Below are 14,725 nucleotides of genomic sequence, written 5' to 3'. Positions count from 1 at the left end.
TAATCAGTGAGAACTGCATCTATTTGTTATTGGCCTGACGTATTGCAGTGTGTGTTATGAATATAGGTGACCATCGTATTTCATAAATGTGTGTGTGGATGGCTGCTCACAAGAAAAGGGATGGTTTGTGTATTTTGATTTTTATATTTATGATGCTGAAACCTTCACTGAGGATGACTGACAGGACTAATTGTTGTTCTGACTTTTGTTTTTGAAGTTGCAGAATTTATTTTACTTGTCATGAAACCTCCTTGACTCTCGGATTGTCTTTTGTGTTCAATCTGTTGCAAGTGCCATAAGCTTCCAATGGTCAATCTGCCATTTTTTAGTTATTCCCCAAGCTTTACTCCATGCCCATGTGAGGTGGTGTGTTCACAGGCTCCCTGATAAGTTTCATGTACAACAGTCCAGTTCACAGGAACATTTTTCTTCATGGTATGGCCAATTAATTTAGACTGATACTTCAAAATTACTCTGATTCATGTTGCCATAATGACCTAAAATTCCTTAACCTTTTCTTTATTTCTTGAAAATAGTGTGAAATTAGTGTTCTACAAATGGAACTCTTTTCATCTGAGGATAACAGATGGCTGGAAAAGGAATACATATTCATGGGTTATGAAAAGGCACTTTATGGTTACCAACTAGGCTTTCGTTTTTTTTCCCCCTCATTTTTCAACTGATTTTCTTAACTGATTTTTGTAGGCAAGTCATGACATGGGATTATAAAGTATGTACATAAACGCTTTTAAAAACCTCTAGCATTGCAACTTTAATAAAAATAAGAACTTCAAGTTGAACTAAATAGAAAACTAATAACAACTAGATGTTCAACTAAAATGCCAAGTGGTGGAAAAAATTATTAAAGTAGCGTAAGTACTAAAACAAGTTACTAGGATTCTAACTAGAAGATGAATCATTGACCATATTGATCACTTTCTGAGTGAATTTCTCAGCATTTAAAAGAAAGATTGAGAAAATTTTTCTCTGTAGTTGAATATATAAAAAGAACATTACACTATATATGCTGTGCTTCACCCTGCAAAGCAGTTTAAAGAAGTGACTTAGTATTATTATCTCGCATAGCAGGAGACAAAACCGAAGAAAGTAAGTCTATTATATTACTTATCAAGTATTGTCCTGGAAAACTTGGTAGAAAAACTAGAACAGAACATAGTTATATTACATGTATGTGGTGGTTACTGGATAGTACCTTATTGGCCATATATGCATGATTGGAATGGTAGGGAAAATGCTGACGTAATTTGCCAGCTGCTGTTGTGCACCAATGCATTTTCCAGTTAGCTGAGCAGTGGCATCTCTAGGAGATCCCCTGTGACTGTCAGTGTGTGCAGTTGTAAGAGGCTGCCTTACTTATAAGGGATATCTCTATGTTTGTCTTCAACTTCTCTGTATATAAGCATCAGTGGGGCCTGGAGAGATGTGAGGTGTGTGGAGGAGGAGGGTGCTCTGCATTGCTTTCCCTGTTGCCCATCCCAGGTGATTCCTTCTGGCAGGCATAGGTCAGGTCCAGGCCCTGTGCTTAGGTGAGCTGCTGAGTAGTTTGAGCTGATGTGGGCTGGGGGGTAGGGATGAGGGACCTGGAGGTAAACTCTTACCTGCTCCTGTTCAAGTGAGGGCTGCCACACTGTTTGTATGAGACTGCCTTGAGTCCTGAGTTCCAGTGACAGCACTAATTAATAATTTAAATCTTTCATCTCTCATGAAACTCTTTGATCTTATGTTTTTTCAGCCCTAATAAATGTCAGCACTATGAATTATCTTTAATCCACTGGTTTCTACTTAAGCAAGGTAACTTTTGTCTAGGATGAGGTTAAAGGTGGTGGGATTCAAAAAGAGAAATTCAGGGCCTGTGTTAGTCCCTTGAGAATTTACATTATAGGGCTTTAGCAGGACTGGGAGTGGCTTTTGTAAACTAGAAACATAAGCCCTTTTTAGTAAGAAAAATATAATATAAACTATGTTTACATTGAACTGTCTTTTATGATAATGATTAAAAGAAGTGCTTCCCTCAATGTGGAATTACTTATTCGTTGGTAGAATAATCAGAGGTGACTAATTCTACAGTGAATGTGCCTCTGTCAGGTTTCTTCAAAGGAAATTCTGGCAGAGCCTGATTTCATTAGGCCCCCACAGTTTGTTAGGAGTTTTAGGTGTTCATGACATTAATATCACTATAGAGTAGATCTAATCAGATATTCTTGAGGTTTGATCATCAAACTTTGAGCTTTTCCTGTAAATGTATTTTTAAAAATTGAAAGTTACTTTCCTTCATAAGAATTAGTTTCTTGAAATTTGTATCACACATTAGAGCATCATCCCAATACCATCTACTGATTTTTCTTTACAGAAGTGTTCCCAGCTTAGCACTTGCTCACATTATGAGCACAGCCTCAACTCCAGCCAGTGGTAAAACTCAGTATTAAATAAAGAGATTGAAATCAGAATTGGCAGATTTTATGTTAATTGACTCTTTTAAATGTGTATATTTAGAACATTTATTTCATCTAAATATATCTGAAGAACTTGAGAAAATAGTGGTGTTATACTCTTTTGTTCTCTATGTGGCATCATCAGCATTATCCCCAGTGAAGCCAATTAACTCATCAGTTACTTTATATTCATCAGTATATGTTCTTAATGATGCATTAAAGCATTAAATAATTTCCAATCTTCTCTACTTTCTCATAAATAGTCATTTTTTATAAATGTATTTATTTTGGCAGTGTTGATATGTGCTGGTTTAGAAAATGCAGAATGACACAGTATGTTAGCATTTTTTGTAATATCTGGCTTATTTGTATTTTTTATAATATGCAGACTTTTACTTTACTCTGCGTAAAGCAATTTGGACTAATTTGTCTTTTGCCTACTTTGCATATATAATCAGAAATTTATTAGAAGAGATTATATAATGTTAAAGTGCTGAATTTCCATAAATCAGAAAACAGTCCATCAGCTGCGAGTGTTTTGCCTAGAGTAAAGTAGTTTTGTGTGAAGATTAGAGAGGCTTTAGGACTTCTGTACTTTCTCTGAAGGTTTCTAGATGAGAAAGTGAGTTAGTTTAGAAGGGAGGATGGCTTCAAAAATAGGAATTCTTTAGTCAATATTGTCCTTAATAGAAACTAATGAGGCAGTTGACAGGATGGGTGTAAGATGATAAGTGTAATCCTTGACCCAGTGAAGTGTATTGTTTTGAGAAGATGTGAAACTGTTTGCTTTGGACAGTGAGTAATAGAGGTGGTTTAATGAATCCTAGATGTTAAAAGAGTCAGCACTGTTGCCTTTTCACTGTCTAAGAGGCAGTCTGCTTGTCAGTTTTTCTACTTGTATTTGAAAGTAATGAAAATACTGAGCATGCTTTGAAAGTTGGGGAAGATAAATGTGAAATAATATCTGGGAGTTCTGCTAACCTTATCTCATCACTTCTGAAGTCTGCAAAGACAAGTATTGATAGGTTGCAGATGTAATTTTATCCAGGTTTCCTTTTTTCAGTGTTTCTAAGGAAATTGCCATATTATTTTGAGATGGCATCACAAGTTTCAGGGTGTATTTTCAAGACATAGCTGGCTTGATCCCATGACACATTGCTTCTCAAAAGGCAGACCCAGTTCTTATGTATTTTCTAGTGTTTTTTTCTTTTTTTCATGCCTTTATAATTTTTTTAAAATATGATTTAATTCTTTTTGAAAGGGCCAGTCTTCTCTTATTTAAGCTCTCTAAGCAGTCTCATTGTAAAGTCCAGCAGAAATGAGAGCAAATACAAGGCAGTGGCAGGAATGTGTGGCAAGGATTTAGCAGGAGAAGCCTATACCCTGAGGCAGCCCTTAGCTCATCTCTTCAGCATCATCTAACTGCATCCTGAGATTGCATCAGTGGGAGGATAATTAAAGGATGTGAATATACACCCTATCTCTTTAATTGATACTTCATAATTTCTCACATCTCCAGTTTTATATGCTTCTGTTTATAGAAAATTAAATGAAAAAAAAGATTTTAATGACTGAGTAGTAAATGAGAATAAGGAGGCTGTTGTATTATGGAAATTATAGATAGATACATTGGAGATAAATTATATTAAGGAGGAGAATGAAATCCCAGAGGAACATTACTTGAGATTAGTTTGATTATTTTGATAGTACTAATAGTTGCCATGATGTCTATCAAGATAATGACAGGTACCAATGACAAAGGGGCAATGATAAGTAAAGAGCACAGCTCACCTACTGTGTTTACTTGTGAATTCTTTGAAATTAGTGCCATACTATTGCTGTTTGTGTTATTTATCACTCTTCATGAATCAATGGAATGTAGAACTTTAGATTAAAAAGAATATAAACTACACAATGCTGCATGTTATTTGTCTTTCTCTATCAAGAGACTCCACATCCCTGTTTCCTTAATACCTCTTTGATTTGCTTTTTTCCACTGTATTTTGCATTGCCTTCTCCGAACACAGCATCTGTTCTGTTCTTTATCTGCAAAATGATCTTGCTTTCCTTACTTAAATTTCTCCTGCAGTTATTTCATCTATTGCAAAATATTCAAGTTATCCAGATATCTAAGTAATATGTATGTGATAGGTAGGGTGGTGTATTGACAGAGGAATTGAAAACTACACATGTATATGAACTGCATGTCTGTCATCAGTCCTTCTGCTTTTAATATGATGCATTCTGCTGTCTAAGCATGACACATGAAGTTACTTGAGGCAAGGCTTATCTTTTTCTGATGCCGTAAGTCCTATTTAAGTCCAAATAAAAAAATATGTAAGGTAATTATAAGGAGAAATCCAGGATAGTTAAGCTGATAGTTTTCTTTCAACAGTGACTAGTGACCTGAGACTTGAACTGGTGACAGCCTGAAATATTATGAATAATTGGAAGGTGATGAGTAAACCATCCTTTGATACCCAGGGTTTCTTAACTTGCTCAGAGTCATTGTGCAATGTTCAGTATACGGCTAATGAGTTTTTGGTAATTATAAAAGAAGAATAATCAGAAGAAACAAGACAGTAGCCATCCGTCACTGGACTCATATAACTGCAAAAATTAAAAGCCTGAGGGGGAAAGATGAATTCAGAGTTGGTGGTTGTCCATATCATCTTGCTTTGAAATTTTAATGCATCTTCTAGGGCCATCCCTCTTGTAGTTCAGTAGGGAATTGCCTCCATGACTACAGGAGTGTAGAGGCTCCAATGCATCCTTGAGCTTTGTAACTGTAAAGGGTAATTTTGCTTTCACAGAAATAAATCTCAATAATAATAATAATAATAATAATAATAATTATAATAATGCCCCTGTATTATGCCTTTTTGGTAGTTTATCCTCACCATTGCTTGTCATACATGGGGAGTCTGTTAAAGTTTCATAGTATGAGTTTGTTCTTGAAGATGGTAATGAACATCAGCTTAGTTCAGTTTTTGGGAGATTTTATTTGATAAACTGAACCTACTGGATTTTTTTGCAAGGCCTGGAATGTAATTCATGTGTGGTGAAATTTTGAATGCTAAAAGTGAAACAAGCCAAATAGATTTTACACTAAAATGACCTTTTTAAAAGATTTGTCTCTTGGAGCACAAAATATTTTTAAACTTATAAATGAGAGTTATTATAATCTAAAAGTAGCCTGGGCCATGTAGTCAAGAATATGCCTCAGTAACAGTCCTGCCCTAGCAGGAAATGGCCAGAGTGACCTAAAAATTATTTCATTACTCAAACTTTGTACCTTTTTGAAGGCTATAATAATGTGTGCCATGCAGTGGGAAGGCGGTAATCAGTGTAAATCTGGATATAATGCAAGTGAAGTGGTTGATGAAAATCATATGCCTTTTTGTTTGAACAGTCTGATCAAATAATGAACAGATATTGTATAACCAAATTTTACAATGTGATAGTTCTTAACAAAGCTTCAGTAACAAAGATGCGGTAGAAAGGAAACTGACTCACAGAAAACTGAGATCATTTCTTGGATTGCATCTGAGTCTGAAAATATAAAGTTGATATTATGGAAGCTATGAAGTGTTTCTTACAGTGCTATAAATGAATCACTGGCATTGACAGGAAGAAATTGAATAAGTACATGATAGGAAACAAGTTCTATTATGAGAAATACTGTTTCTGCTATAATTTTGGTTTTCTAAATTTTTCCTTCCCCTCCCCTCTTTCCCTTTCAGGGTAAATGGAAAGCTGGTGGCACTGAAGGTGATTAGGTTACAAGAAGAGGAAGGAACCCCATTTACTGCAATCAGGGAAGGTATGCACTCACATTTAGTGATCATATATGCGGGGTTTTTTGTAATTACATTGCACTTCTTATTTCTGTGCCATGCTACAGTGAATAGCTTGAGAATTCAAATTACGTGGTTACGTTCTCAGTAGGAAGAAACTTTGGTCCTTCAAAAACAAAGCCTCTTGTGTGGGAGTTCTTGTTAGAGAATGCAGCTCCACCTGTGCTTTGGCTCCTGTTAGATTTACTATACAAACAAGTACTTAAGAGCACGTTTAAGGTGGGTGTGAGAAGTCACTCGAGAAGATGAGAGAACTGTGTAAGATGCGCTTCTTGCCCGCAGGCAGCACCTAGGATGAAGAGAGATGTAATTTTTCATATATATGCAGCATGAAGCATTGACAAGCATTTCTTGATAAAGGCAATCAAAAGATCAGGCAGCAAAACTACAGGCACCTTAGAAGCTGTGTGTAGTTTGCAACTAGCTTTTGTTTGTTTCTCCTTCCCCACGGACTCTAAGTTGCACGGCTTGGGAATGATTCTTATCTAGCGCGCTTGGAGATGCCTGTTAAGCTTTCTGCTCCACTCCTTTATCCTTCCTTGTCAGCCTCTCCTGGTCCCTAATGACGACTGCTTTATCTGAGTCTGTGTCGAACTCCTTTGCAGAAATTGCTGGATATGCCTTCTCTGTGTGGGCCTTCTCTCTTAGAAGGAACTAAAAATGAGCCTTGGTAGAGAAATAATAAACTATGTACCATCACACCACTTATTCAGACTCAGCTGCAATTGGTAATGAACTAAAGAGATGAAACTGTTATGACTTTGAGGGACCATTTAAAATTGTACTATCAGCATAATTCCCAGGGTGAGATGGGCCAGGGAGGTGCCAGAACATCAGCCCTCACAGGGTCCACAGTTGGCCCTGCATGTAAGGTGCGTGGCTTCATGGTCATGACTGCCCCAGACACAGCAGCTGTAGCTCCCTTGTGCTTTACTCCTGCCTGTGTTCCTGCTGCCTTCTGCATGCTGTATGTCTGTCTGTACAATGAGCCCATTCTGGAGTGGGCAGGGCAAAAAACCCCTTGTTTCATGTGATTGACATCTTGAAGTTAGAAGTCTCTAAACTACTGTGGATTTCCATCTGATTGACATCCTGAAGTTAGAAGTCTCTAAACTACTGTGGATTTCCATCCGAAGACTGTGCATTTTAAAGGTGGCTCTTTCACAAAGGAGGGAAAACCGTGGGTGGCCAATTTATGAAGGAATTTCCTCAGTTCCTCTGTACTGCTTCATCTGAGTAGCAATTATTGAATGATCTGACACATTTATTCATAATAATATCTATTTTATCTGTGAGCTGTCTGTCCCTGCAGCTGTGCTGTGATAACAAGGTGAACAGAGGGTTATGGGTGCAGCTTTCAATATTTGTAATGCTGAGTTCAAGTTATAACAGTCTGTGTTTCAAATATGTTTATTGTTCTTCAGGTTTATAGTTGATATGGTACTGACTTAATAAGAGAATAGTAATTACGAATTTCTCGTGCCTTTTTAGTGACACTTAAAAGGTTTTTCAATGTGAGCTTGGTCTAGATGAAAGTTTATAGCATTATAACTGTCAAATGCAGTATAATCCCTTTTCCTTCATAAATAGTGTGTTGTGTGAGCTCAGTATAAAGAAGTATTTGTTAGGAATAAGAACAGAGATTTTTCCCACTTGACATTTTTTTAAAATTATAAAGGCATACTTGCATGAAAATACTTCTCACACTGACATTGGAGAAGTTTTCTTTTTAGCTGTGACTACAATACTGTGATTGAAGCCAGTTAAAATTCTGGTGCTTTAATATTAGTAGAACAAAGGTCTTGTCTAGAAAAGCCCTTGAAGTTAATAATTAATACGGATTTAAGTGTATGGTGTCTCACTGATTTTGATAGGACTGTATGAATCCATTATATTTTTAAGTCTTCATCTAAACTGAGACTAGATCCAAAGAGTATTAAGATAATAAAAACGTTTTTTCTCAACTCTTGTAGACTCTTGGTTAGGTGGTGTCAAACTTGGATTACAGGTTAATTATGAGGGGTTTTTTTGGTAAATGAAATCTTGTCTCCTTGCTAGCGGAATATCATTCAGGAGCTATCAGTATAAATACAGTGTTGTGTGTTTTACGTCATGTAGAAGTCACACATACCTGATACGAAGATGGGAAGGGTAAAAATCTGATTTAGTTAGGCTTTGACTTTTCTGTTGTTGGTTTTGATTTTGTCAGAAACAAATATTAGGACCAGAAAAGTAAGAAAAGCTGTATTACAGATGTAATTTTCAGAAAGTAACCTCATTGATGTTGTGCCAGGCCTGTAGTATTTGACAGTACCGCTACAGCTGCTACAGCCACGGGCTTCACTAGCAGGACCTTAGGAAGCTGTTGCTTTCCTCTTGGCAGCATCTAATCCATCTTGGACATGCTGGGTTCTGTAATGCATCCATGGCTGCTGTCAGCTACAAGGGTGGGGGGGAAAAAGGAAAAAAGAAATGCTTCTATGAGCTCTTGAAATTATCTGATAAGTTTGATATAGAACAACAGTAAGAATGGGACATTGTGTTAAGCAGTTTTCGCTTGATCTTTGATGACTAACTAAGGGCTCCAGTGCTGTAATTTAGGCTGGGACAATTAGAACAAAGACAAATACCACTGAAGATGAGATCAACTTCTAATTTCAGTTATCTGAGGAATAGTGTTCCCCTAATGGAAAAATGCATATATAGTGGTATGAGCCAGAGGTCTGTTGGAGGGCATTTAATTCCAAACTCATAATGGCAAAACCAGGCAGGTTTCATCTTGACTTATTCCTTATTTTCTAATTTTCCACCAATGCAAGGCAAATTTAGGCAGAAGTTTAGTTAGTTGTAAATTAAAACTACTGTTAGAAAATAGTTCAACATTTGAGTAAAGCAGTGAGAGAAAATAACATTCCTGCTCGGTGCTCCTGAGGGGGATGCTGTGTGATGTTAATTAGGGGGAAGTTACAGGCTGAAACCCTAAGCAGTGGTCACGCTGAGGGAATGTTGTAGCTGTCTGTGTACAGGGAAGCATATTGTTACTGTTGTGACAGCAGCAGAATGAAGCTCAAAGTAAAACAAAGCTATAAAGGAAAAAGACTAAGAGAAGTGGGAAAATGAAAGCTATAAATATGGAATGTGTGACTGTAGAGACAAGCATTAACTTGGTTGAAACAAAAAGTGGAAGGAAAAGTAAAAAAAACCCAACCAAACAAAAAAACCCAGTAAGGCTGCCTAAGGAAAATAGTAGTTAATTTTAAGGCCGAGGGGAGGTTTAGCTGAAACTTCAATTAAAGCTTATAAAGTAAGACTGCTTTTACAGCAAATATGGATTTGTCTCTTCTACCATCAAAGTTACATGGGTTTGAATGAAAATAGGTGAATGTGGCATATTTATTGGTGCTGTTCAGCTCTCTATTGAATTTCTAGAACAAAATTTAGAAGTATCCTGTGCTAAATGTTCTTTCAACTTGGCCTGAGTCAGAGGTACCAGCTTATTGTATGCAGTTTACAGGGTGTTTCCCTCTGAATTTAACTCATTTAGTCTGACATAATCTAATTTACTTTTGAAGAGAGAAAAGAAAAACAAAAGAAAAAAGGAGAAAAAAGCACAACTGATTGGGTGTATACACCTGGGTGGGGTAAATCTATGAGATCTTCTGGTAACAAATATGTGAGGCATTCAGGCCACCATATTACTGTTGTGGGCTAAATGTGCCTACAACAGTGATATCTGAGACACTGTGGAGTCTGAAAGTCTTTTACGTGCTCTTTTCTCATTTAAAGTAAATTTGGTAGTGTAGAGATTAGCAAATTCTTTGTTTTCTGTGTTAGTGCGGTTGTGGTTTATTCTTTTACTGTAATGCTCATTATCAACTGTTCAGAGATAGTTCAGCATCAGACTTGAAGTATTATTAAACCCACAGCAGCCAGGAGAAAAGTTCACTGACTGTAACTTTTACCTCAGATATTTCATTCCCTTAATTTCCTGTAATATTATATGTTTATCTAGGCTGAATGCTGAACTGTGTGGTAGATTCTAATTCTGGGAACAACTTGATTTGCAGTTCTGTAGTTATCTTTTTTTTCATTCTGGGTAATAATATTGCTTATATCCAGCATGACAAAAATTTTGCTTTTTGGATGCATATATAGACAAACATCCCTTCGCTTTATCAGCACCTTGCTTCTGACAGAACACTGTGTTCTTTTATTGGGTAATAAAATTCTTTCTTCCTCATCCCAATCATGAAAACTTTTTTGCATTTGTTTTTCATTTTCCACCCTTGGAAATATTGCTGCTTACTGTAGCAATAAAACTCTATTCCAGTGTTTTGGTGTATGGTAATGTTTCATTTCCCATAGGTCTAGGTGGTGTTTCAAAGCATCATCCAGTTTTGTAGGTATTTTTGTACTTCGTCATTTAAATGCCACGATTGGGCAACTTTCAGTTTATTTTTCTTTTTATTAATTATTGTATTTACATGTTGTAATTTATATGTATTTGTACCAATTTGTGTGTCACATTTAAAAGTGCTCATGTGATAGTCTCTACATCTTTCATTTGGCAGCTTCTCAGATAATAATTTTCCATCTACTTCACTGTCAAAGGCTATGGTCTTAATGCCACGTATGGATAGCAGCAGAAATACCACATAAGGGCTTTGGAAGCAGTCTGCTGTCTTGCATTATAAAATTACAAAGAATACAGGAATTGCTCAATGAAAGTTTTTAATTTTTAAAGAGCAGTTTATCGTGCATACTGAATAAGTTTATTTTGTGAGCTGGGGGAGAAAACTTAGTTCATCTGAGTGCTGGTACAGAGCAGGGAAGCGAGATGCTTAACTCTTGGCCACAGAACGTCTTCAGAAGTCTTCAGAGTTTCAGGCCTCTTTCATCCTTATCTCACTGTGTGGTGGCAATGAGTCAAGAGGAGGCCGCCAAGTTGATTAGAGGGATAGAGCGCCTTTCCCATGAGGAAAGGCTGAGAAAATTGGGTTTATTCAGCCTGGAAAAGAGAATGCTTAGGGGTTACCTAATTGCAGTCCTCCACTACCTGAAGGGAGCCTACAAGAAAGACAGAGAGGGACTTTTATTTAACAAGAGCGTGTAGTGACAGGACATGGGGAAATGGCTTTAAACTGACAGAGAGTAGATATCAAGAAGAATCTCTTTACTGCGAGGGTTGTGAGGTACTAGAACAGGCTTGCCAGAGAAATTGTGGCTGTCCCATCCCTGGAAATGATTCAAGGCCAGGTTTAATGAGGCTCTGAGCAACCTGGTCTAGTGAAAGGTGTCCCTGCCTATGGCACGGGGTTGGAATTTGGTGATCTTTAAGGTCTTTTCCAACCCAAGCCATTCTATGATTATAAGAGAAACAAAAAATGAAAACCTGAAACAGTCTCTAAGAAAGAAATGAGAGTTCACATTTATTCTCCAGATTTATATTACATATATAATATATGTTATATATTATAATATATAATATATTATTCCCCAGGATGTATATTTATACTAGACAGCCTCTTTGAGGCTGGGAGGTTTTCTGAGGCCTCCCGTTCTGACATTGTCAGGCTGGAGGGGATAAATATTCACAAAACTTTTATCTGTGGAAAATTGAACTGGAATAACTGCTAAGAAAGGAATACAAGGGAGATCAGAAGTTTGCCAAGAGAAAGCTCTTACCTAAGTGAATGTGTAATTTATTGCCCAGTGTTCCTAATTGGTGTACAGTGGAAAACACTGATTTATATTAACAATGCTGTGAGTGATGTAAAGCAGCTGTGCTTTTGTATTATCCCGGAGAAATAGCAGATTCTGTACCCATACCATCTAAGGAAGAGCTCCAGAAAATTGTATTTTGGCTCAGTAGGTATAATTCTTGTGACCTCATCCTGAATTTTGACCTGAATTATTGCATGCACTTCCCAGCTCAGTGATTTTTGACTGATATGTAGCCTAATGGTCTTTATAACACTGAAGTCAACAAATGACCTCATGGCACTATTTAGATGACTCATGGTGATAAGCCTCCTATTCACTGTATTAGAGTAGGTCTGGAAGGTTGTATGCTGTAGGTCAAGGGCACAGTGAAACAGTATCTGCCTATATTTTTTTAAGAGTCATTGGTTGATCTACTGATAGAAGGTAAACATGAAAATTGCAGTGATCCTGTCTTTGTCTTCCAGTAAAGAATAATTTTTTTTTTTTAATTGGAAGTTAAATCATCCACCTACATAATGTAAACCTATTCATTTTATTCAGGGTTGGTTTGGGTGTTTTTTGGTTGCTTTTTTTTTTTTTTTTTAAATAAGGAAGCTTAACAACTGCTTTGAGTGATAAAGAGTTTAGAGGACTTTCAGATTTCCCTCACGAAGTCCAGTCAAGAAATTTAAATTTCCCTAACTGTAATGCCTAAAAGCTTCACATGTATCTGGCTCAACAAGCCTCAGGGAACTTCAAGAGATTATGTTTAAGATGATGGAGATGTAGCTATTCTGAGCATGGATGTCACAAGAGTTACTATAGGGGGTTTGTGTCCATGTTTTTAGAGTCTGAAGATAAGCTCACTCTCCCCAAAAGCCACATTGCTTTGGAGCATTTAAGTAAAGAAAGAAAAGGACAGTAGCTTGGCTGTAGCTTGGGGAACTTTTTCATTGCCTACGGGGCTGGCAGAGCTGGTGCCTACTGCAGGCTAAATAGCTACGGCTCAATTAACTGTAAAGCCCCTGCAAAGCCAATTGAGCTTGGCGTCGTAACAGCTTTGTTTTTCAGTGTTGTTAAAAATAAAACACGCAAGCCAAGAACCTTTGGGACACTGTGTCATTGTATATTTAAGGTCAAGAAGTATTCAGAAGTAAAGAAACTCCAGCAATTTTTATTTTTCCATCTGGTCTCTCTTATGGTCATCCTGCAGCCTTACCCAAACTGTGGGTTTCCTCGAGATAAAAGAGGAATACAAGGTTCCCAAATTAAGTCAGACTGGGCTTCAAAAACTACAGTGCATTTGGAAAAGGATGTTCCTGGGACCTTTTTCATGAAATGAAGTCAACTTTTAAAATTTCCAAGACTTTTAGCTGTTACTTATTAAATACCCTCTCATGTTGCAGAGAAGTGTATACTATTTTTTGTTGAACATGAATAGAAAAACTGCCTTTAATTTCTGGAGATTTTTTCTGAAAGTTTTTTTGATAGCTCCGATTTTCAGCTATGTTTCATTTGTGCTTTCTCCTGCATGTGCTGTTGTGTATGTCTAAGAGAAGTGTGTTAGATCTTTGGCAATGTGATATGAAGCTTGGAAGCAGCAGGAGCTTCATCTTTACTCTGCTTTCCCTCCTGCTGTTCTCTCCAACCCTGACTGGCTGCTAATTTTTTTTTCTGACAGTACTCATTTGCTTTTCCCTGAAAGCAGTTAGACTGGCTGGCTGAAGCAGGTGAACTGAATTCCTTGTCACCTAAGATGAACACGGGAGAGTGGATAGTTTTCTAGTCTCATATACAGTGCAAGTTGTGATAATATTTTATCCTGCGTTTCAGTGCGTCCAAATTGCACTGTGCTATTTGCTTTTTTTCATGGGCCAAATGAAAGCTTATGTGAATGTAGGGTGGTCAGAAATGGTAGAGGTTGAAAAAGTCTGTCCTGTTTGTTTCTTTGTACCTTGATATTCACAGACTGAGCATAGTCTTTCCTTTTTTTACTTCTGAGGTTTTTTTTTACTGTCTAGCAAATTAGCAGTTTTCTCAATTAGGAAACCTTCAGGAGAGCTGGAATTACATAAATATGGCATAAATTATGGTGTTTCCCTTTGAGAATCATGTTATAAATTTTAAACTCTATAATGAGCTCCCATCATGTAGGAAAAGTGTCATGCTTTTCTGAGAAGTACAAATCCAAATTCCAAATTATCCAGTTTCATAGAGCTAAATTTGTTCCACAGAATATTCCATCTCCTCTGTCCTCCTCCTATTCCCTCTCCAACATTTTATCTGTGCCCTGCTGAGATGGAACACGACTGTATGAATTGAATCTTCATTCAGTACTTTTGATGTTCAAGCTGTGACCTTCTTCTGGCTTTTGTTCTTGAGCACAGTTCAAGCAAGAAAAGAATGGGGTGACACATTGAAGATTTTTTTTTTTTTCAATAGGATCATTTTGCCATCAAGAATTCTTTCCTCATCCTTGTTATGTTAGCTTAATGGCAGACCTTTCAGGCTCTGCCCTACTACCACTGAAGAAGTTGTCTCTGCGTCCTCATTGCTCACATGGAAAGTGTTGGATAAGGGATCTTGTGCTAGTTCCAGTGCTGGAAGATTGCAAATCCATTAGTTCACAAGTGCTATTGAACCCTTCTCAGTATGGCTTTTGCCTGCAGGTTCCTCTGACCTGAGTTTCAGGGCCCTCTGACTTGGCTTTTT

The 14,725-nt window shown here is 37.2% G+C and overlaps 1 protein-coding gene across 6 annotated transcripts in view; it reads left to right on the top strand.

Moving 5' to 3' along the window:
- CDK14 (cyclin dependent kinase 14) overlaps positions 1-14,725 on the top strand; it is a 320,374-nt gene that overhangs the window by 100,576 nt on the left and 205,073 nt on the right. For all 6 annotated transcript variants that reach the window (XM_032112533.1, XM_032112560.1, XM_032112568.1 and 3 more), the window contains one exon: positions 6,197-6,276. In XM_032112533.1, coding sequence (XP_031968424.1) covers positions 6,197-6,276 — 80 coding nt within the window. The remainder of the gene's footprint in view (positions 1-6,196; positions 6,277-14,725) is intronic.

The sequence above is a fragment of the Corvus moneduloides genome, chromosome 1 (assembly GCF_009650955.1).
Source record: "Corvus moneduloides isolate bCorMon1 chromosome 1, bCorMon1.pri, whole genome shotgun sequence".
Classification (NCBI taxonomy): Eukaryota; Metazoa; Chordata; class Aves; order Passeriformes; family Corvidae; genus Corvus; species Corvus moneduloides.
The sequence above is the reverse complement of the archived record's forward strand: the minus strand, read 5'-3'. Positions and strand labels throughout refer to the sequence as shown.